Here is a 27,293-nt window from a genome sequence, read left to right as displayed (position 1 = left end):
TGGAGGTTGTTTCCCAGTTCTTTCTCTAGATTAGGGGAAGTTTCCCTTATTATTTCATTAAATACATTTGTAAACCCAACTTCTCTTTCTGCACCTTCTTATTCTTGAATACTTTTTTTGGGGGGGGGGCTGATCCAGCTCTGCTTCCAGCTTTTTGTTTGTTTTCCCCTGGCCACAGGAAATATTTTAAATTTTGAGATTCTTTCTTCTGCCTCCTTCATTCTATTTTGGAGACTCTCCACTGTACTTTTCATTTGCTCTACTGTATTCTTCATTTCTGATATATCAGCTTTCACTTGATTCATTTCCAGTGTGACATATTCCTTGAATTCCTTGAATGCCTGCTTGACATGTTTCTCACTGTTTACAAGAAGTTTTACAACAAGTGTTTTGCATTCTGTATTTCCATTTCTCAGTATCTTCCTCAGTTAACTGTCAAGTTGGCAAAGGGTTTTGCTCCTTTGCAGGGAAGTCTACAGTACTATTCATTGTGCCTCTGTCTCTTCTTTTGCTCTTGGTCATTGTACTTCTGGTTATCAGATTCTTCTCTTTGGGGGAAGGTTTCTAAGCTGTGTCACCCACAGGTCTACAATGCAATTTTACTTATTGCAGTTGGTACACAGCTCTTTGTTTGCAGTCACTTGTGCCACTCCCTCCAGCGAGTTCCTGGTCTGGATTCTTATATTAGATTTCCTCCATGGTCTCAATAGCCCCAGCTCCTGGCTCATCAGTCTGTGCCTCCTGTGATTCTGTGCTGAGGCTGCACTGTTATCTGTACAACCTTTCTCCCACTTTCGGTTGGAGTAGGTTCCAGGATTAGGGAGACACCAGCAGTCCTATATAGCTAGGTTGTTGGTGGTGCTGATCTTGTAGGAACCTGTTGCCCGTTAGGTCTAAGGGCCACATGGACCTATTTTGACCCATACGATACCATAATCAGTATTATTTTCCTGTGAGACCAGTGCAATGCAATGAACTTTGTGAGTTCTTGCCAGGTCAGTGTGTGTGCAGCTCAACTGTTGTCCCTGCGGTCTTAAATTATTTGCCACATTGTAAGAAATATCACCTGACGTTGCACTCATGGAGTTGTTGATCTGCTGGCCGTCAGGTCTGAGGGTTACCTGGATCTAACTTGGGTGGAACTTGTAGGATGTCACGTTGCTGCAGTTCATGGAGTCAGAAATGAGTTCTCTCCCAGCTCTGTGCATGTCCTGTCCTATAGCCTTCGCCTCCTTAAACAAAATGGTGCCTGATATGCCTCTGGGGGCAGACTGGGTTGTGAAATCCACCTTGTTCCCACACTGCCTGTCTGGGACCTGGTGCTCTGTCTCTGCTCCTGGTCAAATCAAACAGACCAGCAGGATGGGCAGTTTTGGGTTACCTCCTGAGCTCCCGGTAAATGTCCTTTCCTACCTTGTTGCTGGTGGAGTTCCTGTTTTTGGTGGAGTTCAGATCACTGTTCACTGAATACCACTGTGGTATCAGTCACTGCAACACCACACAGTTATGTCTGTCATTTTGCTGTGTCTGCCAGTCTCCGGGTATCCCACTGCTGTTGTTCTGTTCTCTCCTATTTCCTGGAATATGGTTTCTCTGTTTCATAATGGCTAATATTTCTCTGTTTGTTTAAACATGCCTTTACCCTATTTCGCCATCTTGATTCTCCTGAGTGCTAGGCTTTTATATAAGTTATGTAATTTTCACTTCAATTCCACATGGAATATACTCCTAACATTCCCAATGAACAATGAGTAAATGGAGGTTTCTGAAAAATCTGTCCCAGATGATCTGACTAAATTAAAGTAGAAATGCAGAAACTCTGGAAGCAAAGTCATACCTCAATCACCCAGGCATTTTGTCCTTTCCCTGTGAAGGTAGCAGGTGCTAACAGTGAGTTCTCCCATGAACTCTGGGTTCGGTCAGCCACAGGGAATGGGGCATAAAACAATGACTTCTTCCCTCTAGAAAGCTGATGAGAAACATGGGCTTCTATAAAGCTGACTGTGTGTAACACTGAAAATGAAAGGAGAAAAAACTGCTGTGTGGGAACACAGAGGAGGCCTGTACCGTTTGTATTTACTCAAGAACTCAAGTTTCAGCTTGTACGAGGCTCTGTACTAGATGTTACAAAGTAGAATGGATTTAAATCTCCTGCCTCTACTTGCTCAGGGTAAATAGGTAAAAGAAAAGGCAAATTTCTTTTGTTTACAAGAGACTGTTCGGGGTAACTTATGTATTAACACAGAATTATATAAATAAAACATCTATGTAAACTGTGGTTGGCTCTGCGGCATAGCACGAAAAGCCAGTACCTGTGGTGCTGGCATCCTATATGGGAGCTGATTGTGTACTGGCTGCTCCAGTTCTAGTTGGCTTTCTACTAATATATCTGGGAAAGCAGTGGAAGATGGCCCAAGTGTTGGTGCCACTGTGCTCACATGAGAGACCTGGAAGAAACTCCTGGTTCCTAGCTCCTGGCTTTGACTGGCCCAGCTACAGCCACTAGAGCCATTTGGAGAGTGAACCAGAGGATGGAAGACCTCATTCTCCTGTAACTCTTTCAAACAAACACATCTTTTAAAAATATACATATAAATTGGACCTGGCAAGATGGCTCAGTTGCTAAATCTTCACCTTGTAAGTGCCAACATGCCGTATGTGTGCTGATCTGTGACCCAGCTGTTCCACTTCCCATCCAGCTCCCTGCTTGTGGCCTTGGAATGCAGTATAAGATAGCCCAAAGCTTTGGGACTCTGTACTCAAGTGGGAAACCTGGAAGAAGCTCCTGTCTCCTAGCTTCTGATCATCTCAGCTCTGGCCATTGCAGCCACTTGGGGAGTGAACTATCAGACAGAAACTCTATCTCCTTCTTTCTGCAAATCTGCTTTCCAATAAAAATAAATAAACCTTTTTTGAAAAAAGAAAACCCAAAATGCACATAAATTAACAATACCACATAAATACTAAAGTAGGAATTTGAATTCATAGTGTACAATACCATGAGTAGAAAGCCTTTCAGTCCTGCATTGCAGTAGGCCAGATTTTTCTTAAGAATAGGTTTGGAGTTTAGGTTCATCTTAAAAATAGGGGAAGGAAGAGTTGTTGATAAGATCTGGGAGCAGGAAAGCAGTGACATGGGCATGAGGATGTGAACCAGGTAAGTGTGGTATTTAGTAAGAAGAGCTGTGGCAGACAAAGCTGATGAAGTAGAATACAGCATTAGGCTTTAAAACTCCTCCTGCATGTTGTTGAGAGCCTGGGTAAAGATAAGCAGCATGACTACACTCAGCATTTTAATATATCTGATGGTAGAGTAGCCAGAGGGAGTGGAGACATCAAAGACTAGGCCTGTCTGGAGCTTACTGTAGCCGACTAAACAACAACTGTAAGGGGTGGGAAGAAAAGGCACTGGTGGGATCAGTCAGAAGGGGAGGAGCCTGTAGTCCTGAGGTCTGTCAGTGGGTCACGGTTGCAGAGAAAATGTGAATCCTGTTTCTGGTTGGGGATACTCAGCAATGCCATCTACTGAAGGAACAGAGGAGAAAGTGCCTATCTCGGGGGGAGAGAAGAATTGTGTCTACGAAGAATCACGCTAAATCAGAGAAGTACAGCAAGCGGCGGCAAGGAAGCAGCAGGAGAACAGGAAGCACAGGTGACTGGGGAGCAGGGTCAGCATCCCAAGTAAGAGCATGCGCAGGAGGGCACAAGAGTGGGGTGCACCCAGTCAAGGCTCCACTGCAGGAGGATATGGGGAGATATCATGGTTTACAAAATTAAAAGCCCCAACAAAAACCCAGCCACCACACCATTCAATGCATTGGGAGATATTTCCTCTCTCTATTCACAACACAAAAGCTCTGAGCTGACCATGCAGCAAACCAGTTGGACCTGTGTGATTGCTGCTGAGTGAAAAGTTGTGCCATTCTTCATGCAGCTGTGTAATGTGCTTCAATAAACTTAAGGTCTGAATGAGCACCAATCTACAAAAATGAAAACCTTCACTGGGGACTGAGAGAAAGGTGTCAAGAAGTAAAGCTGGTGATGGGAGGGGTAACCAGCCTTATTCAAGGTGCAGTGTAGGAGGAGCAGCACATAACAGGGAGGGACAGGTTCCTTGGAAAGAAGAAGCTACTTCGGTTACCATCACCCTAGGTTACCACAGCATCCATCCTTAGTCAAACAGAGACACACAAAACCAAGCGGGGGAACTGGGGTTCTCCAGACACTACTCCCCTCTGTTAATACCAGCTCCTGGCCAATAAGAGGGCACACACTTTTCAAGACTGCCGGAAATCACACAGTAGATGAAACATTGAGAGGGGTTTTAAGAGAACTGCTTTTTTCAGGCAGTTTAGCTCTTGGGAGTTGGCAAACTTCACAACAAAAGAAAAAAATGTCAGCTGGTTCTTTGGAGGCTGTTTCACGACTGCTATTGTCAGGCTACTCTTGAAAACAATACCATCGAAGGTGATTAACAATGGAAATGCCACATCCATCCCTGTGGGCTATGAACCTTGCAATGTAGATGACAGCGATACAACAATAGTCTCAGTTTCTATTAAAAAATTAACTCACAGAAAAAAATTGGCAAAATGTTTGTGTATGCAAATATGTTCTCGAATCTTTCATGAAAATGATTTAAAAAGGACTTTGGTACCAAAAATATAGATTTTTACCGTTGAAAAATAAGACAAAATGGTAGGCTCAGATAACTCTCTAGACACTGGCCAATGAAATCCCCAAAGGAATAGAAATTGACATAACCCTTGATGGCTGGGAACCCTTGCCTTCCACTTCAATCACCCACTTACAGCATCTTTAACAATTTGTAATACCTGTCCAAAGCCAATCTTTTCTTTGAAAAAAAGTTTAAATATAAAGTTTAAGAGTCATATTAACAAAAATATTTATTTATTGGATACTATGTGATGCTTTTTTACCTGTATACATTCTGTAAAATGAAGCCAGGGTAATTTTATCTTTTCAAGCACTGGACATTTCTTTATAGTGAAAGCATTTAAAACCCCATCTTCTAGGTATTATCTAGTAGGGATATACAACAAATTAACATGATCTATCTTCACCGTACTATGCAACAGAACCGCAGAACTTCTAACTCCTATCTAGATATAACCTAGTACCCATCAATCAACCTTTTTCAGCCTCTGCTAGCACAAATGTATTTTTAACTTCTATGACATCACCTACTTTTTAGACTCCACATATGAGTGAGATGGTGCGATAATTGTCTTTTTTGAGTTTGGTTTATTTTAGTTAACATGATGAGCTCTGGGTCGATCTCTATTACTGTAAATGAGAAGAGTTCATCCCCTTTTATGTCTAAGTAATATTCCATTGTGTATATGTACCATATTTCCTTTATCTATTCACTGGTTGCTAGACACTCAGACTGTTTCCATTTCTTGGCTATCCTGAATAGTGCTGCAATAAACACAGAGTGAAAAACTTTGACAGATGGAGTTCATTTCTCTTGGATTTATACCAAGAAGTGAGACTGCTGGATCATATGGTATTTCTAGGTTTTTTTTTTTTCCTGAGGAATCTCTATACAGCTTTGGAACCCTTGTCTTGATAGGGTGATGGAGATAAAAATGACAACCTGGATAAGATTTCTTCTGCAGAATAAAGAGTGTCTGACAGTCCATGTTTTGTATATCACTAGGAAATTGCTGTGATAAGGCAGCAAAGATGAAAGATGGGACCAGAACTAAGTTGAATCATCCTAACACATTTCTTCCCACTGGAACTAGCCTAATTCATCGGTATCACACAGACTTTAGCTAAGGTTTCCTGGGTTTTGGTATGCTGTTATGAGAACTGCTCAAGTATTATGTCAGATAACCTTGACAACAGACACATGAAATGGATGTAACTATAATTTTGTACAGACAAGGAAACAGAAAATAAAGCAATGTGCCCAGAAACACAACTAAAAGAAGTACAACCATGATTTGATTCAGCAAGTCTGACTGCACAACCTATATTCTTAATCTCTAATTGTTAACAAACACATTCATTCAATCATTCATCACTTCAGCTGATAAAGACTCATATTCACAAATCACTTAAAACTCATAGGCACTTTAATGGGTTCCGAGGGTGTAACAAAGCTAAGTAGACACAGTCCCTGCCTTGTGAAACTTATGCTGAATATACATACTATTAAAATAATTATACCAATCAATATAAAATGACACTATGAAAACTGCTACAAAGGTTCCAGTTCAGGAACATGACTATTGGAAGATAAGGAGAAATCAACTGTGATGTGAAAGATGAGAGTAAAATAGGCAAATAGAAGGAAAAACATTCAAACCATTAGGAACAGCAATGCCAAAGGCTCTGTGAAGAATGGGAACATGGTGAACAGAATGGACAGAAAACTGGGCCACAGAGTTGAAACAGTGCAAAGGACACCGTTCAAAAAGAGCAGCAGCAGCAGCAGAGGTAGGAATGGCCAGAACTGGTAGGTTCCACAGGCCATGTGAAGGACGGTATTGGTCTGTGTCTGCCAGCAAGGGAAAGCCACCTCCTAGACGCTACCAGGGCACATGACAAGATAACATTTGCATTGTGAGATTACTCTAGCTTCAATATGGAAAAACTGGCTGTCGGTGGTGACTAGTGAGGGAGATGCCTGAGGAATCCAAGAAAGAGATGACAGAGTAATGGTGTGTGTGTGCGCGCGCACGTATGTGTGTGTGACTCCTCAGATCCTTAGTTTACACAGCAGCACAGACAGGAGTTTCAGACCTTCAAACAGAGAACACTGAGACGGGGAGGGGAGGGACAGGAATTTGATTTTGAATTTGCTGTTTCAGTTTTCTTTGAGATAGTTCATGAGAAACATTAAGAAAGAATTTGGAACCACAGAGAAAAGGACTAGGGTGAGATAAAAAAAAAAGTGTCTCTATTGTCAAAGTTACAAATGAAGTCATGCCATGGATGAGACTAACTTGAGAGAGAGAAGCAGCAAGGGTCTAGGAGCAAGTGTTAAGAAATCCAAACACTGAGTGAAAGCTGGTTAAAGAACACCTTGCAACAGAAACAGCCAGGGAAAAGGAAGCAAACCAGGGTTCCAGTGTTAAAAAGAAACTATTTCAGGAAGAAATAGTGAGTAGTGTTAAATGCTACTTGGAGATCAAACAAACAGAAAAAGGATTTAAAAATGTCAGTTGGTTAAGTCGACATGGAGATCTTTTATTCCTGCAGCCACAGTGGTTTGGGTCTGAAGGACTGGAAGCTGATTACACTGATTTGAACAGAGTAGAAAATGAGGATATGAGAAAGTGACTACAGAAGTCACTTGAGAAGTTTGATTATGAGGAAGGAAGAGAGGCAATTGGTCAGGACTGAGCAAGAACTGTGATATTTTACTTCTTGTTGTTAATGAAAAAGATTCATGGGTGTGCTTAAAATCCTAGGAGGGCGATCCAAGACAATTATTAAAGTATAAGGTTCCTGGGAAGAAAAAAGGAAAGTAACTTAGGACATGATCCATGCATCACTTTCTAGGCACTGCCTTTCCTAAGCATGAGTGTGCTGCAGTGGTACGACCAGGACAACACCTACCAACACACAGCAGTGGTTTCAGTCCACCGCTAACTCCACTGGTTCTCCTCAGCAACTAATTTAAAATAGAGGGCAATGTGAGTGCCGCAGAACTGTCTGAAGATTGGATTAGAAAGACCTTCAAAACTCCCCAACTGCCAATGGAGATGCCACAAACCAATCATGGGTGAAAGAATGCGCTTCCTCTCTGTCTTCACTCCTATTTCACCAAGTTTTTAGATAATACGCTGATACTGAGTGAAAGATGACAGGACTACTACATACAATTTGTCCTTGAGAGGTTCCATGAAGGTCACCGATCTGCACAAATACCAAAAGCACAGTAATGCCCACAGTAATGGCAAATGTTTTCTTTCTTTGACAGAACCACCTTCTGTGAATTATACTGTGTTAATAGACAGCAACCCTAGGACTATTTTTCTGCAAGCATAGTTCCAACTCATAAAATATGTGTGAGTTCTTTGTGATATGCTAGCACACATACTCAGAAGAAAGGGTCTATTTAACAATCTCTTAAAAAAACTCTTTCTACATTACAAAGTCCAGTAATTGATAATGATGAAATGACTCAGAAATGGTGGTCTTTTATGGTCTAAACTATGATAAAATAAGAAAATCGTAAGTCATTGTAAACAACAGTGGGGTTACATAAGAGTTTAAAAAAAAAGGAGGTAGAGAATTCTCTGAAGTCAAAACACACTAAAACTTCCTTCAAATTCGCCATCTATTGCTCTCGCGATTAGGAAATGGTATCACTAGATATCTGAGGAAGTAGGAAGGGCCTAGTGTCATATAGCAGCACTTTAAATTGCAGCCTGTGATGCCAGCATCCCATAGGGGCACTGGTTCAAATCCTGGCTGCTCCACTTCCAACCACCTCCCTACTAAAGCACCTGGCAAGGCAGCAGAAGATGGTGTGGACCCCTACTACCTATGTGGGACAAAAGGATGCTATTCTAGGTTCCTAGCATCAGCCTGGCCTGGACTGACCACTGTGGCCATTTGGGGAGTAAACCAGTGGATGGAAGGTCTCTGCAACTCTACCTCTCAAGTAAATAAAATAAAGAAAAGCAGAAAAATAAGACCTTCAAAAGCACAGATCTTGGAGCACATGATAATAATTGGCAGTGGGAGTCCACTGTTGTATTGCTGTTTCTAAGCTAATCAAAGAAAAGGTTTTCAAAAGACCATCCAGTGGGGATGGACAACTGCACAGACAATTTAGACATTAGGTGGAGGCTAGAGAATGTGACCTCACCATGTGGGTCTGTTCCATGTTGGTTCATTATAGCCTACAGCAATAAAGAAGTCATCCTAAATGTCTTGTTAAATTCAGTGCTCAAATTCTTTTCTCCTCCTTTTTAAAAACAATGGCTAGATGCATGCAATTACATGAATTCCTATAGCAAGCTCCCAATTCACTATGGCAATTCTTGCTGTTGGTCTATCATGGTTACACGAAGAAATAGTCTGGTATAAAACTAAGACGTAGTCTTAAATTATACTTATAACAATATAATAATAATATCCTGGGATCAAGGAAGACGTAGCTCTGCCACATTCTCTTGTCATATGCCTTATCTACTAGATTGCTTAATCTACAGAGGTGGCATTAGATGCAGAAGAATTAAGAGACTTCTCCATTCTAATATTTTCTTATATCTCCTTAGAAGGAATGTGAGTCATTCTCTTTTAATTCCTTTAGATATTTCTTCTTGAATGCATCATACTGCACAGTCACAAAATTATTTGCAAATAATCTCTTAGAACACTGTTAAGGGAAACACCATGGCTATAATACCAGGTGTATTGAGTTAAAAAAAAGGAAAAAATCCTCCTAAAATTCATGCCCACCTAGAACCTTATAATGTGACTTTACTTGGAAATGAGGTCTTTGAAGATGTAATTGTTTGACATGAGCTCACATCGGATTGGCAGAAGTCCTAAATCCAGTGCCTGTAGCCTTGTAAGAAAGCCATCTAAGACACCGAGATGAAAGCCTATGAAGACACAGACATCTCCAAATCAGAGAACACTGAGCACTGAGCACTGCCAGGAACCACCAGCAGCTTAGACAAAGCAAGGAACGACTGTCCCTTCCAGCCTGCACAAATATGGCCCTGCCAACACTTTGATATCAGACTTGTGGCCTCCAGAAAAATGAGAAAGTAAATTCTGTTGATATGACTCAGCCTGTGAAACTTAGCTATCGTAGCTCTAGAAAGCTAGTATACCAAGTCCTAATGCGCTGTACTGACAACAACTTGCCCTGTTCTGAAGGAAATACAGTAGATCCCTCGTATTCATGGTGGGTATGTTCCAAGATTCCTGGTGGATGTCTGCAACTACACATGGTACCAAACCCCACTTATACTATGTTTTTTCCTCTATACACATACATACTTATGATAAAATTTTATTTGTAAGTTCAGAACAGTAACAAATGAACAATAGCTAGTATCAACATAAAATAACAATATACTGTAATAAAAGTTATTTGAAATTTATGAACTACTATTTTTTTCCTGCAGTTTCCTATTTACTATTTTCAGACCATGGTTGACCACAAGTTACCGAAACCAGCAGCAAAAGAAACCACAGCTGCGGAGACTACTGTCCTCGGATATGAGGACTGTCACGGACACCATATTTCAGACCTTCTTCATGTAATAAAAACACTTGAAGTTCAAAATCCTGGTTTCAGGTGACAAAAACAGCTGTGATGATATCTGATGGGCCTTCTACATTACGCTAAATAGTAAACTTCCAAAGAAGCAATACCTCTTTTCATTTGAAAAAGCAGTATCCCCTCTTACAGCAATTACATTTCTGTCTCTTGAAGCTTCTGGAGCAGGGACACTCTCACTTCTCTGCTATAGCAAGAACTCCTTGGTTGAGTACTCTGTGTTAACTTGATACATGGTTCCCTTCCATGAGCTTCTGCCAAGACCTAGCCCATCATGAATTTTGTCACAAGGCATGATTTCAGAATAAGCTTTCTAAGGAATGACAATAGTGAAAAAGATGGAAACAGGGAACCTCTCAAAGCTGTCAATTTAATTTGTGAAATGCAAATCTTTAAATAATGAAAAATTAAGTGAGAAGGCTCAATTTTTCAAAATTCCAAAGTTTTTCAGATTTTTAGTCTTAGTTGGGAAAAAGATAATGAAAAATTAATTAACTGCATATTTTAGGGTGCAACATACTGCCAGGAGTAAGTCATATTTCCACTTCGGTTTCCTACTTGTATTAAAAGATTACCAAGGAGAGCATAATTTCAGATCCTTCATGTCCAACGCAGTCATTCTGTTTATATTGTGTCACCTGTTGAGAGCATATTTGCCTTGCTGGTCTCCTGTTTTTACCATGAGTTGAAATGTTTTCTTTCTTTCATTTAGCTGACATTTTACAAAGCACCACAGAGGCCCAGGAAGTCTATCAGGACATAAAACTGAAGCAGACATAGTCTCTCTCCTCAGGCACAGGACTGTCCTAAGTCAAGGAAGGACACAGAACCACAGAGGACAAACTAGGCCTTAGGGCACACGGACAAGAGTCTTGATGTCAGCTAACTAAGCAGTGAAGGTATATACATCTTCTAAGTCTTTATTTCCTGTCTAGGTACATGTGAGTAATACCCCCTCCATCACTGGATTACCCTGAAGTTAGAATGACACAGTGTGAATGTACAGAGCAGTGTACCTGGCACGTGGCAGAAGATCAATAAATGTTTAACTCACATTCCTTTCCATTCTCTAGTTGCAAACAGTAATATATACTGTAAGAGTATAACAATCACAAGAACTACCAAACAACAACACATCTATCCACAGTGCTATAGTTTAAAAATATTCTTCCAAAAGCATGTGTTGAGAACTGAACTCCAATGGGAAGTGTTTGGGTCATGGGGTCACAGTGTTCATAAACAGATTTATGCCACTAATGTGGGAGTGCATTCCTTATAACAAGATGAGTTTGCCTCTCTTTCTCTCTTTCTCTCCTCTCTTCTCTCTCATCCTCTCCATGGTCTTCTCTGCCTCTCTGCCGTATTATAATGCAGCAAGAAGTTGTTAATCCTAGGGTATTAAGCCATGTGGTTAACAAGCCCTGTGGTTTAAGCTCCTTTCCAGATGAACATCCTTGGGTTCACTATCTCATTCCAGCTCCTGATCCCAGCTTCCTACAGCATCAGACTTTGGTAAATAACAGTGATGGCTCAAGTGACTAGTTTCTTAACATTCACTAGGAAGTCTGGATTGAGTTCCTGACTCTCAGCTTCGGGCCTAGATCATTTTAAGTAATTAGAGAGTGAACCAATGGAAGAGAACTCTCTCTTTTCCATTCAAGTAAATAAATTTTAAAATATAAAAATGAAGTTAAAAAATTTTTTTTTAAGATTTATTTTTTTTTTTATTGCAAAGTCATATATACAGAGAGGAGGAAAGACAGAGCGGAAGATCTTCCGTCCAATGATTCACTTCCCAAGTGTGTGCAACAGCCGGTGCTACGCCGATCCGGAGCCAGGAGCCAGGAGCCAGGAGCCAGGAACTTCCTTCAGGTCTCCCACACGGGTGCAGAGTCCCAAGGGCTTGGGCCATCCTCAAGTGCCTTCCCAGGCCACAAGCAGGGAGCTGGATGGGAAGTGGAGCTTCCGGGATTAGAACTGGCACCCATATGGGATCCCTGCACGTTCAAGGCGAGGACTTTATTTGCTAGGCCATGTCGCCGGGCCAAAAAAAAAAAGATTTTTTTAAAGCAGATAAAGATATGTTCCATAAATTTCTTTTCTGTCCTCCTAAGGAACAAAGTTTACAGATTTGGCAAATGCAATAGATATTACAGGAATTCCACAAATATTTGCTAATGGTACAACTTATATGTAGTGACGGTTAGTATTATATAAAGGCTACTAAACAAAATTCATAGATTAAACAGAACACTTCAAGCCCATTTCTAACATTAGCAGAGGGCAGGGCAAGAATATAAACAAAGACCTATATGCTGTATGTCTATATATTTCAAAGTTATAAGTTAAGCTAAACTAGTAAAGAAAATATAGTCTTATCCTCTAAACTTGACAAATAAAACCTGCAAGAACAGGTCAGGTTGAAATTTAGAATCAACTCCTTGAAGTTCTACCTTACAGTATGGTGACATACGAGGGTCAGCGTGCCTTTTTCTATTCTCATTCTCCATTGCTGTCAGCCATTAAGTCCTTAGTGGGGACTTGCACCCATGCCTGGACATCAGGCCCACTTCAACCTGCTATCCTTTGTCTGCCTCTCAGAATTCAGGTTTTATCAAGCCCATGGAAAAGGCCCCTGTAGACTCTGGAACAGGTCCTGTGCTGTTGAGGAAGGAACTCCCAGAGTTCACGTGCCCAGGGCAGGGCAGAATGAGTGAGGCCGGCCATTTCCCCCAGTTCAGCATACCTCTGGTATGCTGTGGCCACAGGAGGCCCTTCTTATGCGCGCATTCCAAGGCAAGATCACCCTAGTCCAGCACTAAAGGCAATATTGAATAATTGACCAAAACGGAAAAGTTGCCAGACTAGTCTGCTGCCAGTTAATAGGCTAGTGAAAACTAAACACTTGTATGTATAAAGATTAAGTAGATGACTAAAACCTGAAATTCCAGTCTCGAATCACTTCAGTTCCCTCAAGATATATGGTCAAAACATTAATACTTATCAGGACCAATGCTATAGACTATATCCACATTCTGTTCTGGCTTTACAAATCCACACTCATTTACAGAATTCCATGTGCATGCTAGAGGGAGGTGAGAAACCAAAAGCAAAAGAAGGGAAGAACACAGAGTATCAAAAGACACAATAATAACAACATTCAGATGGAAGAGAAAGTGTGTCCTCCCCGCCTCTCCTCTCCCTGCCATGTTCTGTTGCTTGTGTGGGAAAGCTTAGGACATTGCGGTTTAACCATCTGATGAAAGTTCAGGAACACAGCAAAGCTAGTGGCACAGCTTGCCTCACTTCTGCAGATTCATGCAAGGTAGTGGCTAGCTTTCTAATGCCCCATCCTGGCCACTGTGCACATGCAGGCCAAACTGGACTTGTCAGCATGTAAGCAGAGATCCATGACAGATCATCCTGTACAGAATCTCAACCTTGCCACAATGTGCCATATTGCAACTTCAACTTTATTTAGCAAGAAAATGATTCTGTTAATTTGAAAACTCTAATCAGTAACTCTCAATACAAAGGAAGTATTTCAACTGGAAATCTTATTTATGTGTACTTACTGAGATTGTACCATTGTCTAGACCTATGGACAGTCTTCTTGTTTCCGGGTTAAAAGACATGCATGAACATGGAGCTGAAAGAAATGAACATGTTGATGAAATTAACAAAACGACGGCTCTCTTTGTTTCAGGAGTGCCTAACCAGCTAAGAGCGCTTCTTCTTTTTCTTCCCCCACTAGTTCCTGACTGAAACAGTTAGTTTACAGTTTTTCAGTTATCCTCTCAATGACTATAACACACTGGAAAAGATTCAGAAGACTTGATCCTAGATTGTTCGATCAGTGTTAGTGTTGGCTGGACTAAATCAGCAATGCCTTGTGCTGTGTAACCTTTCTGTCACCAATCTCTCTGTTCCACTCAGAGACAATCTGAAACAGAAATAACCTCTCCTTTCTTAACTATGAAGCAGATGATCTCATCACTGTCCTCACGCAAACATATACCCATGCTAGTAGAGAAACCAGAATTGTAGGGGGATGTGAATAAAAGGTATCTTCTGCTCTTGGCATTCAGGGAGGCTGCTGCAGGCTGCTGATGGAAAATAACAGAGAATTTGTCTTCATCTAAAACACAATGTCGGGGCCAAGTGCAATAGTGTAACAGTTAAGGTCCTCGCCTTGAATGTGTCAGGATCCCATATGGGTGCCGGTTCTAGTCCCAGCAGCTCCACTTCCCATCCAGCTCCCTGCTTGTGGCCTGGGAAAGCAGTTAAGGACGGCCCAAAGCTTTGGGACCCTGCACCTGCGTGGGAGACCCGGAAAGAAGTTCCTGGCTCCTGGCTTCGGATCGGCACAGCACCAATTGTTGCAGTCACTTGGGGAGTGAATCATAGGATGGAAGATCTTCCTCTCTGTCTCTCATCCTCTCTGTACATCTCCTTTCCAATAAAATAAATAAATCTTTAAAAAAAAAATACAATGTCAACACAGCATGAAGCTTTGTAGGAGAGTGACCAAGTGAACTGGTACACCAGTCCTGGACAGGGACTCTCTGTTCTGCAAGACTGGCTCACTTAGTACCTGTGAACTTAAATAAATTGAGTATTAACCCCTGAAGCCACCTGTGGTGAGAGAGTGCTTACTAAACTGCCAACTTTCAGGTTCCTGCCTTCTTTATCTACGCTTGCTCCTAAGAGTAGGGGCTTTTGACAATTTATTCCATATTGAAGGGATTGTTCTAAAGAGTCCAGCACAATTTCTAAATATCTACCTGCAGAGTCAGACAGTAGCCCTGTAGACCATGAACTAGTCATATGCATAATCAGCATCAGATATTTTTATTTCTACTTTTCATAGTTATGACTGGATGTCTTACTCAAGGTCATACAGGCAAAAAACCTGGAAAAGGTTCAAAGACATAATTCAAACAGCCAACTTAGATTATCCTGAAACTATAAAAGAACTTCGAGTTCTACCATCAGCGTCATTTCATAAACATTGCTTAGGAATTTCTTTTTATTCTCTAAAAAAAGCCCAGAGCAACAACAAAAGAGTCTCTAAATTGAATAAAATACTTATTTTGCTAATCTCCTACCATGAAATATTCAGAAAACGGAAGCATCCAAAAAAGCAAGTCTCCCTAAAACCGCCCATCAGTACAGCTGACCAGCTTCCTTCTGGTTCAGTCACAAAACAAACCCAGATTGCCTTAGTTCCCTGCTGAGGAACAGCACTCTAAGGATATTGAGCGCTCTGCCCTAAGAACATTGGTCTTAATCATCTTGACCTAATTGGTATTTGGCATAACTTCTACACAAATGTTATGATGCCAGTTCTCATAATCTATAATAAGTGTAGAGTATTAAAAGCTAATGATTTCATGGAATATTATAATGCTAGCTAATATACAGCAAAAGCAAAATTATGCAAAGTCCACGTACATACAAAAGCACATATAAGCACGATTTTTGTGTTCAAGTGACAAGATTATTTCTGAGACACTGTCTTTAATATTATTTTGCTGTCCCAATTAATGCTTATTTTAAATATCTAAATTATTAGGATGTAAGCATGAACATACAAGGCAAAACCTGACTGTAGTTCCACGTGGGTAGAGCCTAGCCAACAAACACCCTTACTATTTCAACTAAGAGTATTTTCTATGTAATTTCCTTCACTGTTCATTTCTGGTAATGCTATAGTTAGAAAACCAACTGATTCGTGAATGTGATTTAAAAGATTTCTTACAACACTGCATAGGCTACATTGCCATTTCTACATTGTTACTTCTCTATTCCTTATTTTTTCCCTCTATTTACTATATCTCTTATTATTCTTTCAACAAATATTTACAGTTCTTGCTAAGCTCCAGGAGGAACACAATGATGTAAGAGGTATCACTGCTGTATTAAGGAGTTTATGGATTGTGATAGCAACTACATTTAGGAACTGCATGACAATTTGACCTCCTTGGTTCAACTCACTTTATGTATAGTAAGAAACACCACCAGAATTCAAGAGCAAAAGAAAAGATCTTTTGTATAAAGGAGCTTACACAAAGGAAATTTTAACAGAAATGTGGTTATTCTAGAACTCATATGCCTGAACCCAAGATGTTCCAGAGGGGAGAAGTCAGAGCTACTCAAGCCTTAGCTCAGGTGATCCTGGAGGCACTATCACCAACTTAAAGAGGTAGCAGGGAGAAAACACCAATTATACCTGCCTGTGTACGGGTTAGTGTAGGGAAAGGCTTTTGGTGGGTGAGCCTTATGTTTCCCCTTATATCATGTCTCATGTTTCCACAGGAACAGGCCCTGGGATGGTCTCCCATAGACCTTGGCAGGGTCAAGGAGGAAGGAAGCAAATTTATAAGAATATTGATGTCCAGATTAATTTTCAGGGAAGTAGACAGACTTTCACAGAGAGCTATTTCCAAACTCACCTTAACAAAATTGAACTAGATTGCTACCGATGAAAGCCTACTTATCAAATAAAATATAAAATAATTCCAAATAATGCAAGACAGATATCCAAAGAGCAAAACTATTCAGGGAAGGCCAATGAGATGCAAGAAAGTAAAGGCAAAATTTGGCCAAACGACAAAAAGAATCCTTTAACAGTAAGGAAAAAATGGAAACCAACAAAATAGGATTTAGCCATAATCATTGCATTTAGGATGCAAACATGGATACCTTCACAACAAAGACCTCTGCTTTGCATGCTACATGGCTGAAGTGTAGGTTAGAGACAAACACCAGGAAACTTTAAAAAATAAATATTTCTTTTTATGGAAAGGCTGATCAGATTTACAGTGAGAAGGAGACAGAGACAGATCTCACTCCCCAAGTAGCCTCAATGGCTGGAGCAGAGTCAAACCGAAGTCAGGAGTCAGGTCTCCCATATGTGTGCAGGATTCCAGGCTTTGGGCCACCCTAAACTGCTTCCGTAGGCCATAAACAGGGAGCTGGATGGGAAGTGGAACAGCCGGGGCAGGAATCGGTGCCCACATGGGATCCTAGCACTTGCAAGGTGACTATTAAATATTTAGCCATCACACTGGGTCATAGGAAACTATTTTATTCTCCCATCTGAAATTGCTTTCTTCAAATAGAGTGAAGTGGCTGACCAGAAGGGCACAGCTGCCCTCTACTGACTTGGTCTTCCAAAACTGCAACATTGAACTGTGATGAAATAAATACCAATGTGAAAATATTTTTATCCCCCCCCCCCATCTTTACCTGCTTCCCCAAGAGTAAGGACAAGCACACTGAAGAAGCTCCGAGGAGGGACCCCCAGGCCAAGGCCTCTCACACCTGTTATGCTATATGTAGTTTGTCTGAGACTGCTGTGACTGACTCAGTAGGACAAATTCAAGGCCTTGTCACAGATCACGACGATACTAAACCCTAGATTCCTATTTTTTCTCCCCTGTTTTTATACTATGTAAGAGGAAATGATCTCACTTTCTTGATAGTACAATATGGAATCCATTTTCCATACTATCTTAAAATAGGATTTCCTATCTATTTATTCTGTCCAAACTAATGACATTCCAACAAAGTAAAATTTTGAGAAGTTAATGAAAGGTACAAGTAAGACAGAAATGTGTACAAGCTCCTTTATTCTTTCATATTAATATCAGGACATTAGACCTAATGACATGTCAAATTTTCACCTAAAATTAAGTACTTCATAATATTTGAGTGCTTTTCAAAATGAAGTCTTCGTAACTTAAGGCAGCTAATCAGTTTAAAGTTCAGGGAAAAACAAAGAGCAGTCCCAGTGTGGGTGATAATTTTAATGATCACATCATTTGAAGGGGAAAGCTCAAGGGATACAAGCCTTAGACAAAGAGGACTCAGGAGACCAACATCAGCCTCACCAGGGTCAATAAGTAAATGCATAAAACTGGTTACTTGTGCTTCCAATACTTCTATTGCACAATGTGTGTGTGTGTGTGTGTGTGTGTACGTACATCACCCTTGCCTTGAAAAAATGTAGTTGGAAAGAAGCAACTTGAAAATATTTGTTCAGAGGTAAGTTTTCTAATTTCTATAACTTAGGTCTATAATTCTTTTCTTTTGTGACTAATTCATCATCCTTTGCTGATTGATTACACTTTGGTCAAATAAACACATTTCATTGAAGGTTAAGTTATGAAATCTAATTACATTGACTATTTTATGAAACTAATGATGTCATTTGGCAGGAGACACTAATCTGTCTCAAGAGATGTTCTGGTTGGAACTTTAAAATTAAGTAAGCAATGAAACATACTGAATAAAACTTGAGGCATTAAAGGTATGGTTACTAAGTAAAATGCCAGGATCTTCTGATAAGGAAGGTTTTAGCAGAGCCCCTAAGAGGCAATGCACCCAACAAGGTAAAGATTTAATTTACCAGTATTATTCCATTCAGCCCTTTTTATTATAGGATAATGTAGCTCAAGTTTGCAGTATGCAACCCATGTTTTATTCTGTTAAGCACATGCATATTTAGGACTTGAACTGCCTAGAACTAAAAAGTATTCATTTAAATCAAATTTTTTGCACTCTACTAAATCTAACCAGTTGTTTTCTTTTCAAGCTTGTCTAAAACTAATAGTTACATTGAATTAGAAGTTGTCATTTTTTCCTTCTAAATAACTTATAAGTCACAATAAAGTGATGCAACTGTAGTAAATTTTAAAAGGCTCTGTTAGATGAAAACCAAACAAGAATATGCTAACTAAATGCTGTACTTATTCAGATTAGATACTATGTGGCTTCCTTCATCTGGATAATTTATATTTTCCTTCATTTACATTAAAAATCAAAAGTTTCTTGAGTATATTTTCTTCTTTTTAAACACAAAGATAAAATTCCATATTACATTACTATTTTTAAAAATGAAAATAACAGATGATTTTTATAAATGGTTCCATAATAATTTATATTGAAAAAACAATAAACAGTAATATGCTTCACAACCAAGAACCAAGGAATTATTTGAAATGACAGAATTACACAAATACATAAATTATACAAATATGCAATTATACAAATATCTCCCAGTCTGCTAAGAAGCTGTTTTAATTGAGCTAAAATTTTTTAGAAAGTTACCGAAGCAATCACTAAAAAACCGCCAAGCTCACAACTAAATATCTTTTCTGGCACTAATCTATTCCACAAAACTCAAACAGATCCAGCAAAAGAGGTAAGAGAAGCTCACAAATGAGGCTTAAATTAAATTGAAGATCTTAGCAATGGAAAAGCTAACTTTTGCAATTTATAAAAAAAAAATAACTTATTCCTATCCTAGATATGAGATAGACAAATTGATTTACTTTCCAAATCCGGAATTTTTATAATAATTTTCATTTTATTTTTAATATTGATTATATAATTGAGAGGGATACATGCCTATGTGGGCCTCTGACAAAATCTTCAATTTCAAGTTTTCTGTTGCGTCCAGTCCTTCTCAACCAAAGGGAGAAGGGAAGCAACCCGGCCACAAGCTCACAAACCAACCTGCTTTTTCCTAGTAACTAATACCTAGCAGGATAATACCAGCAATGATAACAAATTTTTTGTTTAAATACCTTGAAAATATTGTACAATTAGCTATTTGATATGTTTAATCATCAAAATATTTTTGGAAACCGAAGAACAAATAGTATATTTATTAGGTTTCAAAGCACAGCAACTACAATTGACTTGCCAAAATGACTCAGCAAATTGGAAGCAAAAATGAAAACTGAATTCCGGTTCCCAATGAGGCACAGGTTCTAACCTACAGATTAAATGCTCATTACTAAAGAAAATATTTAAAGAAATACACAGTTAATTACCTCATATGGAGCAATGTATTTTTTGGAGGTGAATTTAATATAAACAATAATAAACTATGTTCAAACTTCATCTTTATTTGCCTTAGCTTGTTGATCTCATGTCTTTCTAATCTAATTTCACAAAGAATTATAAAATGGCTTAAAAAGCTGTAAAAGAAAACCAAATAACAGAAAGAAGTAAGGCTTTGTGAGTAAGGGATATAAATACAGAAGGACAAGAGGAAAACTAAAATGAAGATCTCTAGGAAAGTTTCCAGAGGGCCATGTCTCATTGGCAGGTTCAGGACCTCTAAGTGCCAGGTCCTTAGAGGTGGTGCCCTCAAAGTTTTGCACTTCATGATACACACAGACACTTCTATCTGTGAACACCTGTAGTCAACAAGAGAGACTGCTTACCCCTCCACCTGTCCCCTATCCCCTTCCTGGATAAGGGGTCAGTTTCTCAGGGGAACCAGTTTTCTCTTGGAGAGCACCAGTAGATTGTGGTATACAAGAGAAGAAAGCTTCTCCTTCAGAGACAGCAAAGGGCTCCTGGTCTCCAGAGATGAAAAATATTCCCACTGGTGCTTCTTCATGACATGGTCACTGTGTATTATGGTAGATGATTGCTTCAAAACCGGTCATGGACACAGCATATCGGCTAAGGGCACAAGGAACACATGCATTTCCACTAACTTAGAATTCAGATGAATATTCATGTGGTCGCTTACACACAGCCTTTCACTCAACCAGACTTTAGATAGAAACCACAAAGCAGACAGTTCAAGACTGCCTTCCCGTGCTTAAAAAGTAGGTTGAGCAAATGGAGGGGTGGATCCACACATGAGAAATCTGGGAGGCCCCAGCTGCGTGGATGCTATCCCATGGGGCCAAGGCAGAAGGAGGGGAGAAGAAACATAGGTCACTGTACTGCTATGATAAGTGTGCCTTTTATTTGTTTACTACCTTTGAGAAGATATCTTTTATTCTACTTTGGGGGCAAAAATCATAAACATTAAAGAGCCAAAGTAAATCCCACCTGTCTGGCCTGGCAACAGCAGAACCCACAGAGGTCCTGGTTCTCCCAGTGTGGGCCCTTTCCTGTCACCTATTCACCCAAGGTGTACCTGTTCTCCCAGGCCCAGCCATGACACCCAGTCCTTCAACAGAGAAACTCAATCTCCCACACCTGCCAGCCTTGCTCTTGCTAAGGATTCTTCCCCGCCTCTCCTTTGGCCCCAGGAATGGCAAGCCCAGATGCTAAAGTAAACCTAAAATCTCAACTATCAAAGTGGGAGAATGCCTGCAATTTTCATGGGCCTTTTCTCTCTGGCATAATACAAAAGTGGTAGTTGAAATGGTGTCTACTAGAAGCCTGAAAACAAAATCATTATTTTTATGGCTGCAAAGGAAATTTAACTGTACTCTCAGAAAGGCCTCTCCTTAAAAGCTTAGGCAGAATCACTCTGTAAGACATTCCAAGACAATATCCTTTTCTGAAAGCATACATGGATGCTTCAAAAAATGCATGCAAAAATGAAACTGAAAGACAAGTTGATTTTGGTGTAAAATATGTAAAATTCATAAATAGTTTTTTCATAAGCACTTTCCATGAACCTTTTGAAGATCCCTCATACACAGATTTAAAAAAAAAATTGTACCAAAATGCACATCTTTTAATTCCATTTCAAAGAAACCTTATGTATTGTCATATGCGATAAGGAAATGCTCCGATTCCTCATTCATCCATGAAAAACAGCTGACTTAAAGGAAGCTACAATCCAAAGCATCAGTTACCTAAATGTCCTACGGAGAACACAGGATTTTCTTCAGAGATTTTGTGACCACGATCCCATCTTGTCTATTTTCCTAAGAGTCCCTATGCATCATGGCTAGTCCTCAGCAAACACCTGTCTTCTCCACCAACTGAGAGAACCCTGAACACACGGACTGAGTGCCATTTGTAGCTACTGCCTCCTTAATAAACTGTGCAGCATCAAGTTTGGAATAAGCACTTAACAGTTGCTGCATGAACTGAACAAAGAAATAAACAGGACAAAATGTTACTCTTTGCTTTACTTATTAACAAGCCTTCTCTTGTCCAAGCCTGTGCTCCCCTCAACCCAATAGGGTTACGGCTCAATAGGGCTACGGCTCAATCCTCTGAGACCCGCACACACACACACACACACACACACACACACACACACTGTACAGGTGACAACTAGGATTCATCCTATCAGGAGTAGGTTTACTCAAATACTTTCAGTCACAACCAAGAGAGAAACTGCCCTGGGTGAATGTAGGTACAAATAGGCATATTTGGTGTCTCTTGAATCCAGAAGTTGGGCCTGACTTAGGGGATTAGGAAGATGAGAGAGGGAACATCATCAGGTGTCATTTCCATGGGATTTCTGACATGTGGGACCTAGGATTTGGCCTCCCTCTCTATTGTTCACTGGAGCAGCTCCATTTCCCCATGCACAGTGAGCTCTGGGCTTTCTGTGTTCTCAGTTTAACTGACCTGCTTAGGCAAAGACTAGGACTTCCTTCTCTAAATGCCAGGAAATCCGATTGGCCCAGAGGCAAACACGCTTACCATGCAGCCCACTTGCTCCTGGCTCCTGGAAAGAGCACAGCCACTCCCCAGGCAGGGCTGTGTTTTTGATCAGGAGGTGTCTGCTCTTCACTGTTCCTTAGGAGTCAGTCCCTCAAGACCAGAAGGCCTGACACCCTCCCGCAGGCTGGCTGGCTCCCTGTCAAGAACTGTAGCCTTCGCTATCCTTTCTTGGCCAGTGCCTTCAATTCCTTTCCTCCATTAAACTTCTTCTCAGAGCTACAAAACATTAATTCTCTTACCCAGAAGAAAGCAGATATCACTTAAGAGTGACAGAAACAATGAAAATAAGTCATAATGTAAATGCTCAGAATATTTTTGTCTTCTGTATTTGTAATATTACTTACCACATGCTAGCAAAAGTATAAACAAAAGCTGTTGCCATATCTGCCTCATAATGCCTAAATTACAGCCTATATAGAGGTGGTACCTTTTTACAAACTTTGCAACTAATTCCACTCATCATTTAAGCACAAGGCTGAGTAACCCTTAACAGCCTCCCACAGAAGGGACTGCAAAACAGTCACTTGGACAGCCAAACCTATTTCAAGTTCTCTGATTGAAATGTAGCTTATTTCCTTATATAATCAGATGCTCGAGTTAAACGAAGCTTAAATTCTAGCTCAGAAATCAGTTACTGTGTCATCTGAACGCATACGACTCCCAGGAACAGAAAAAGGCAATCTCTGCCATGATGACAAACAGCCCTTTTTCTTTTGCCTCCCCACAGCAAGAGAATCTTCTAACAATGAAAGATCACGGAAATCATTCTCACCATATGCACTGTGTTCATTCCCAAAGCCCTGCCACCTGGACTGTATTGGAGGCATGCAGTAAATGTTTAAGGAGCCAACATGTGTATTTACAAATCAAGGCAATGCATGAGGTTTCACATGTGTTCATACATATACATGCATATTATCAACATATTAACCACAATGTCACAAGAAAATTTTCTTCAGCTTTATTGTCTAATCAAATCACTTAGGGGTTTTGTTCAAATGTGGATTCTGGGGTGGGCATTTGCTTTAGCAATTAGGATGCCACTTGAGTCATGCACATTTCAGACTGGGGTGTCTGGACTTGAGTCCTGGTTCCACCTGTAATTTCACGTTCTTGTTAATGCACACTCTGGAAGGCAGCAGGTCAAGCAGTTGAGTCCCTGTCACCTACTGGAGAGCTCTGCATTGAGTACCAGTTCTTGGGCACTTGGGCAGCGAACTAGTGGATATCTCTCTCTCCCTCTCTCAAATTGAAAAGAAAAAAAATAATCAGATGCTGGCTCAGTTGCCTTGTGGCAGATTCCAATAGTGTCATTTCTAATAGAATGTGGCATTTAATAGAATGTCACAGATAACTATATAAATGTAGCAGAGGGTCCTCTTTCTCAATGTTCACGCTCAGTCACTAGGAAAATGAATGATAATGTTATCAGGGAAACTCAACTTGATTATCAGATTCAATCTTTCAGTAAGTGCATCTTGAGCAACTTATGCCAGCCATGGTGCTACAGCAAACTTAGTCCTTCTTGCAAACTGCCTACTAAATGAAGAAAACACACCAGAATCTCCTCCATACTTTCAGTGACATTCAAATACAGAGAATATTAGAATAACAAAATGTATCTGTGTGTAGGACGGGACTGGTCAGCAGTTTTTCAGAGTCCACATCTTCTTGGCATTCCTATTAACGTTGGGAAGACTAAGCAGACTCCTTGCTTGCCATCCTCAGCCCCCACCAATTCCCCTAGGTCTGACTCTCCCGCCTGCACAGCCAAAGGGGCTACACTTCTCCAGCGCCAACTTGAAATTGCTGAATGATAGTCCTTCCCCATCTCTTTCCTCTTCAGATTTCATCAAGTTTGATGAAAAGCAAGCTAGAGAAAGGACAGGTTATAATCCCTAAAACCCAGAATATTTCCTTAGTGTTTTCATTTACTTAAATCTTTATGTCTTCTTTGGTCTGAAAAGAAAGTTCATCTTAGGCCTATGTGTCTGCTGGAAGTACAAGTAATGGAAGACTACTGTGTTCACGTTTAAAGAAGTTCCTTCTCCGAAAGTTGAACACTTGGCACAACTTAGTGGAAAACATCTATTTACTACAAATTTCTTAACACACATAGAACCTCACAGATAATTTGAAAAATCAGTGAAAAGTGTTATACCCTTAATAATTCACTTGTTCATAAACAAACAAAATTGTTATTACAGTATTCCTTTGCCAGAAGCATACACTTAATCAATCTACAGTTTAGCATGGATTTATTTTGGTTCTATACAGTGGCATGTACCTCTGAAACTGAGGTACTTCTACCAGATGGAGACACACTGTAGCAAGCCAGAGGATATATTAGCTCTAACAACAAATCTGAAAAAAAATTTTAGGGTACTAATTTTAATTAAGAGTTGAAGGGAAAGGAGGAAGAGGAATTTTGAATACAACTGACAATGAATTTAAATAATTCTTTTCAACTAAATAAATATGGGTCAGCACACCCAACTTCACTAATCTTACAGATAAAAACACTATATTAAAAAGAAATCTCTTATTTTGGAGGTGGCCAGCTCTCCTCCACCTGCAGGGAAGCTTCTGTCAAACTTCTTACAGTCACTTACATCTTTGTCTTTGTTTCAGTGTACTTGGAAGTCTATCAGTGCAGGGGCATATACATCAGATAAGGTCTTGGCAGCAGTGAGATCCACTTCTCATTAAAATGTTTTAATCCTAAGCAAATCCTTTTAAGAACTGAATCGTCTATGCTGTCTTGAATTGTAATAAATGATACAACAATAAGGCAAGGAGAAATTTACTTCACAAATGTAATCACTGGACAAAATTTTTGAGTTGTTTAAGGATGTACTTCATAAAACAGTTAAACAAAAAGTTGAAAAGGAGGGAGGCAGCTGTAATCAGAGGATCTGTGTGCTGTACTGTTTCTTCCATTAATCTTATTCAATAACTATGAATATACAGTCAATTTCAGAACAATTTTCTTACTTTACATAGTGAGAGCTTTGAAAATCTCAAATGATTTAATACGGCACTTTTCATTATAATGAGATTCCTAACAGTCTTCCCAACTCAAGAAGGAAATACAGAGAAGGCAATCTGGGGAGGAAAGGGAGTGGGGGTGCATATTCAGTGTTTCAGCATAGGAATTCAGATACTTACAAGGCATGGCATGGTATATGCTCGGCCAGTATTGTCCACTGTCTCTCTTTAACCAAACACGAACTGTCCTACAACAGAAGAAAATGGAGTGTGGGAAATTACAATATTTAGTCGTGGGAAAATATTGATTCATAGAAACCAAACCTTGTCATATTATATACATACTGTGCCTCAACAGTACATATGTTAACCACATATGTATATAAAGGCCTCTTTAAAATGTATATACAGATGTAAATACTTTAACCACAAATACGTGCACATGCCTGTAAAGGCCTGTGTTCCTTAAATTTAAAGCGTTTGCACATTTAGAATTATATATGATTCTCCGAAAATCACTCTCATCTACATATATATACACAAACATTTAATTGTAACCATGTTTGAAAGCTATTATTTTCATTATTGTCTTGCCTTTTCAAATGTCTGACTTTTGTCTTGGTCTGCTGGAAGCACAAACCCGCCTAGAAAATTATTACGTTTTCCTAGTAAAGGAAATGCAAGGAGACCAAATGAAATAATATACAGTATCTAACATGAAAGGAATGATTGCACAGAAAGCTAGTCTTGGAAGTCAGGCCACCAAATGGAGGCACACGTTTTCCAAACATGGTCAGCAACGGCAAACTCTGATATTCTGATTTCCTGAGCTATAAGGCAGATCATGGAATCTGGAATTAAAGGTGGTGGGTGCCGTTCCAGATTGGATAGAAGCAAGGTACCCAGGAGAGCTGAGAGAGCAGCACCAAAAGTCAGTAACTAGTGAGATCATTAGTCTGACGAACCAGAAAGAAGCAATCCTGAGCTTTACCAGCTATCACTTCACCTACATTTACCATGGCACAAGAAAAACATGTTAGGAAGTTAACACACAGAACTTTCTGGACCAGAAGAAATAGCAAACTTTAAACCAAGGGAGATAGTCAGCTTCACACTGTTGCCAGGTGATCATAGAGGCTACCTATCTTCCAAAACTCCCTTAAGCCATCCCAAATAATAATACTAGTAGAAAAAGGAAAAAAAAAAATAGGCTGGGAAACTTAGTGTTCTTCCCTAGAGAGAGTTGAACACTCTATCAGGAGATTATTTAAGTCATTATACTGGACCAAGTTTTAAACTGTGTTGGGTATTTCCCCCCATGAGACTAAGCAGGTATCTTACAAATAAGCAGTGGGAAAACGATAAGACCAAGCAGAGGCACAATAAAGAAACATCATTTTCACTAAACAACAACGACTTATAATATAGTGGGTATAGTATACACAGGTAAGATTTAATCTTCTTGGTCAACTATATTAATTTGTGAGATGAACAGGTATAATGGTAAATCATCTACAAGACGTAACTTCATACATAAACCATTTCCGTGTGTGTGTGTGTGTGTATATATATATATATATATATA

The 27,293-nt window shown here is 39.8% G+C and overlaps 1 protein-coding gene across 1 annotated transcript in view; it reads right to left on the bottom strand.

The window, feature by feature from the left end:
* Positions 1-27,293, bottom strand: part of WDFY2 (WD repeat and FYVE domain containing 2) — a 151,543-nt gene that overhangs the window by 59,984 nt on the left and 64,266 nt on the right. Inside the window, exons 2-3 of the mRNA XM_004577496.4 lie at positions 25,889-25,956; positions 13,855-13,928 (exon numbers count right to left, since the gene is read on the bottom strand). Coding sequence (XP_004577553.1) covers positions 13,855-13,928; positions 25,889-25,956 — 142 coding nt within the window. The remainder of the gene's footprint in view (positions 1-13,854; positions 13,929-25,888; positions 25,957-27,293) is intronic.

Source organism: Ochotona princeps, chromosome 12, assembly GCF_030435755.1.
Source record: "Ochotona princeps isolate mOchPri1 chromosome 12, mOchPri1.hap1, whole genome shotgun sequence".
Taxonomy (NCBI): Eukaryota; Metazoa; Chordata; class Mammalia; order Lagomorpha; family Ochotonidae; genus Ochotona; species Ochotona princeps.
This window is presented reverse-complemented; position numbering and strand designations above follow the sequence as displayed.